The sequence below is a fragment of the Papilio machaon genome, chromosome W (assembly GCF_912999745.1).
Source record: "Papilio machaon chromosome W, ilPapMach1.1, whole genome shotgun sequence".
NCBI classification, from domain to species: Eukaryota; Metazoa; Arthropoda; class Insecta; order Lepidoptera; family Papilionidae; genus Papilio; species Papilio machaon.
Window position 1 is genome coordinate 9,062,806 of NC_060015.1, and position 4,929 is coordinate 9,067,734.

At 45.5% G+C, this 4,929-nt stretch overlaps 1 protein-coding gene across 1 annotated transcript; it reads left to right on the plus strand.

The window, feature by feature from the left end:
• The first annotated feature begins 2,521 nt into the window (after window positions 1-2,521).
• LOC123723102 (uncharacterized protein K02A2.6-like) lies at window positions 2,522-4,381 on the plus strand. Its single transcript, XM_045685653.1, has one exon. It carries the CDS (start codon window positions 2,522-2,524, stop codon window positions 4,379-4,381), a length of 1,860 nt encoding a protein of 619 aa, XP_045541609.1.
• The last annotated feature ends 548 nt before the right edge of the window (window positions 4,382-4,929 follow it).

Below are 4,929 nucleotides of genomic sequence, written 5' to 3' on the forward strand. Positions count from 1 at the left end.
ACTTCCGTTAAATTCAACTTCCGTTAAAAAAGTCCGTTAATCGTTAAATTAGAAACTTGGAGACGTGCTGTCATTTTGTTTAAATTACGTGCCACGCCACGCTCGTAAGTTCAGCCAAGTTGGGCGACTGTCGGCGACTCAAATGGTGAACGAACGAGTTGATAACACTGGTCTGCAACGAAATCCTCCTTTGAATAAAAGTATGATCCGTTTAAAGAGTATACCATCCTCAATCTATATCTGCTTTTCGTTTTATGCTATCACGTCTAATTTTTTTTTAACGTTGATTTTATTCTTATGTTATTCCCGCGTTAAAGCAACATTGTAGTCATGGCTGAGACCATGGAGGGACTCGGTACTGTAATGTATTACTGTAAATGTGGGTAGGTTATATTAACCTACCCTACTGGTTTCGTATAATAAATCAGTCCCCAGCAAACCGCCGTTTGATTGACACCATATATTACAACTGGCGACGAGTATTTTTTTTGGTTGTATTTCGGGTTTATAGTGTTAAATATGCCTTTCGGAAAGTTGCACGAATACGATATTAACGATCGTAACAACTGGAGTGCGTACGTTCGTCTCGTTAAGCAATTCATCTTACTTAACGACATCAGAGAAGATCTACACGTCGCAACACTACTCACGCATGTCGGAGCGGCCACGTACGAGCTGATGTGTGACCTGTGTGCGCCCATGCATCCGGAGACCAAGTCTTTCCAAGCTCCGGTCGAACTTGTCGGAAATCATCTCGAACCAAAAAGATCGGAGATAGCCGAAAGGCACCTGTTTAGACAAAGGCGACAGACCGAGAATGAACCGATAAGCGTGTTTCTGCAAAATTTAAAGCACTTAGCGAAGCATTGCAATTTTGGAGCTACGCTTGAAGAAAATATTAGAGATCAATTCGTCTCTGGACTTCGAAATGAAGTGATGCGGTCTCGTCTGTTCGCGGAATCCACATTGGATTACAAAAAGGCGGTGGAGTTGGCGCTTGCGCTGGAAGCAGCTGAGAAGCGACGGCCAGGCGTCGGCGCCGGGAGCTTCGGGACTCGAGCAGGCAGGCGGCCTGCATCGCGTGGCCACGGGGGCCACACCGTCGCGGCGCCCCGCTTGCTGGCGCTGCGGCAAGGACGACCACACGGCAGATAAGTGTAGCTATAAGTCGTATAAATGTCATAAGTGTTACAATATAGGTCACTTGGCCAAAATGTGTAAAAAAAATGCTTATAGGGCTGACGGCGGAAGATCGAAACTTCATAATTATATTGATAGTTGTGACTCGGCGAGCGATGCGAGTGATTGTTTACATCATATTATATCCGTTAGTAATAATGTTACGGATGGACCTTACCATTGTACATTGCGTGTAGAAAATATAAACATGGTTTTCGAAATAGATACGGGCAGCAGAATCTCGGCGGTGTCAAAAGATTTTTATGACAAATATTTTTATAATTTACCTATTAAAAAACATAATATTAAATTGCAGTCGTACACGGGCGAGGCGATCATTCCGCTCGGTTACGTCACAGTGCGAGTAACGAGTGGGAGCGGGACGACTGAGTTACCTTTGTTTGTTATCGCGCGCGGCGGTCCGCCGCTGTTAGGCCGTGTGTGGCTACGAAAACTTAATTTAGATGCCATTAATATAAATAAAATAGGTCTGCCGGCCGATTCGCTACTTATAAATTTACGAAATGAATTTCCTGACGTATTCGGTAACGGAGTAGGCACATTCAAAACAAAAATTAAATTACATTTGAAAGATACAACGCCGATATTTTGCAAGGCCCGTCCACTGCCGTTAGCATTGCGCTCACCCGTCGAGCGCGAGTTAGAACGCTTACAAGCGGAGGGAATTATTTATAAAGTGGATAGGTCCGACTACGGAACGCCCATTGTACCAATAATTAAGCGCGATGGAACAATTAGGATTTGTGGAGATTATAAAGTTACAGTAAATCCTTTATTAAAAGATTTTCACTATCCTTTACCGCGCACAGAAGAGTTGTTTGCAGCGTTAAGTGGTGGCGAACAGTTTACTAAATTGGATTTAAAGAATGCGTATTTGCAAGTAGTGTTAGATGAAGCTTCGCAACCACTAACGGCTATAACAACACATATGGGTGTTTTTGTGTATCGAAGGGCCCCGTTTGGTTTAAAATGTCTGCCGGAGATGTTCCAAAAATTAATTGAGGAAACTCTAAGCGGATTAGATTGTGTTGTAGCATTTATTGACGATATATGTATCACCGGGCGCAACAGAGAGCATCATTTACAAAATGTTAAAGAGGTATTGTCTCGGTTAGAGGAAGCGGGTTTACGTATTAAATTTGAAAAATGTGAGTTTTTTATGGATGAAATTTCATATTTAGGATATAGAATTGATAAAAATGGAGTACATACAGATAAAAATAAAGTGTCCGCCATTGTAAATTTACCTATGCCGAAAAATGTATCACAACTTCGAGCAGCTTTAGGCTTAATTAATTATTATTCGCGCTTCATTCCGAACATGAGCACATTGTTAAATCCATTGTATAAGTTATTGGCGAAAGGTAGCAAATGGTGTTGGAATAGGGATTGCGAGCGGGCATTTGAAGCGGTTAAAGAGAAGCTGGTTAGCGGGCCCGCGCTCGCGCACTACTCGCCTACGTTACCGCTGGTACTCGCCGTAGACAGCAGCGCATACGGTCTGGGCGCCGTGCTGGCGCATCGCATGCCCGACGGCAGCGAGCGAATCGTTAGCTGCGCTTCGCGCACACTCACTGATGCGGAGCGGCGCTACAGCCAGATCGACAAAGAAGCATTGGCGATAGTTTACGGGGTAAGCAGACACCATCAATATTTGTTTGGACGTAAATTTACTCTTCGGAGCGATCACAAGGCACTCACATACATCTTCGGACCGAAACACGGCATACCACAAACGGCGGCTAGTCGACTGCAGAGGTATGCTGTTCGTCTGGCGGCATACGACTTCGACATCGTCTTTGTATCGACAGATAAAAATGGCAATGCCGATGGCTTGTCCCGTCTACCTCAGCCAGCGTCCAGTAAGTCGAGGGAGGAGGACGACGCCGCGACTTACTTACATTTCGTAGAAGACAGTTTCCCTCTTAGCCACAGGGACGTGGCAAAAGATACGGCGAAAGATGTCATATTAAGAAAGATATATGGATATATCGTGAGCGGTTGGCCACACCAGACCGAAATTGAAGGCGAGAAGCCATATTTTCATCGTAAAGAGGAGTTACACGTCGATCATGGATGCATTGTGTGGGGGTACCGGGTGGTCATACCGGGTACTTTGCGCAAACAAATAGTGGAGGAGGTCCACGCAGGCCACATGGGCATGGTGAGAATGAAGCAAATTGCTCGCGGCTACGTGTGGTGGCCGCGACTCGACGCGGAGCTGGAGGAACGCGCACGCACGTGCGCCGTGTGCCGCGATCAGAGGGACGCGCCGCCACGCGCCACGCCCGTGCCCTATGCATGGCCCTCGGAACCGTGGACCCGTTTACACGCGGACTTCCTACAACATGGTGGTCGACATTACTTACTCGTCATCGACGCTCATTCTAAGTGGATCGAGATATTCCATATGAGTGGCGGGACATCTGCGTCTTCGGTGGAAAATAAATTCAGAGAATTATTCGCTAGATTTGGTCTTCCTAGACAAATGGTTACGGATGGAGGGCCACCTTTCACTTCTCGTGAATTTGAGGAGTTTTTGAAGAAAAATTGTGTAGACCATATCGTGACGGCACCGTACCATCCGTCAAGCAATGGGGCGGCAGAAAATGCAGTGAAGACCGTGAAAAAGGTCATCAAGAAAGCTCAATTAGAGGGCGAAAATATCGATCGCGCGTTAAGCAAATTTTTAATGCAGTATCGCAACAGTACACACTGCAGCACGCAACGCGAACCTGCTGTGGCCATGATCGGACGGAGGCTGCGCACGCGTCTGGATCTGCTGCGGCCTGCTGCCGCCACCGGCGAGGCCGTGGCGCGCGCGCAAAGCAAGCAGCGGCAGCACGCGGGGGGAAGCGCGCGCGTCCTCGCTGTCGGCGACGCCGTACTCGTTAAGAATTACGGGAGAGGAGATAAATGGATGGAGGGCATAGTGACAGAACGCACGGGCAAGGTTACCTATGCGGTTAATACAGGTGATAAGATAAATACCCGCCATATTGATCAAATAATTCCTAAGAAAAATTCTCGTCACTCTTGGCATGTTCCTATTCAAAATGAAACGAATGAAGATAGTGAGCGTTCGAACGTACAGGTGGACGACATTGCTGAAACGGGAGTACCAGGGGCATCAATGTTGTTCCTATTCGACATCATCCGCATGAAATTCCATACATTTTAAAATACAAAAGTCAAAAGTCAAATACTCAAAATGTTAAGCCTTCGGCATCTTTGCTTCTAGCTAGCTTTCTTTTTTTTCAATTTACTCCATAAGTTTAATGGCGTGAAAATATATAAGAAGTGTGTGATAACACTTTTTTAATCTTTAACATAGAATGTATCCTTAGTACAAAAAAAAACGATGTATAATTGTTGTGTTAGATCTACGGTACGTTCACGCGCGCCGCGCATTTGGATCTCTCAGTCGTCGTAAAGTTCCGTTTTATCTCCGTTATAAAAGTTGCGGAAACAGAAGCAGAAACGGATGTTGAAAAGCGCGCGGAACTTCCGCACTTGCGGAAACGGAAACAGACATCCGTTGCTTCACTACCGCTAAGTGTAGTATAAATACATTACATATTGGTCGTATAAAAAATTTAAGGCTAAAGTAATTAATTAGGTTAATTACTTTAAATAATTACTAGTGATGCAACGGATGTCTGTTTCCGTTACCGCAAGTGCGGAAGTTCCGCGTGCTTTTCAACATCCGTTTCTGCTTCTGTTTCCGCA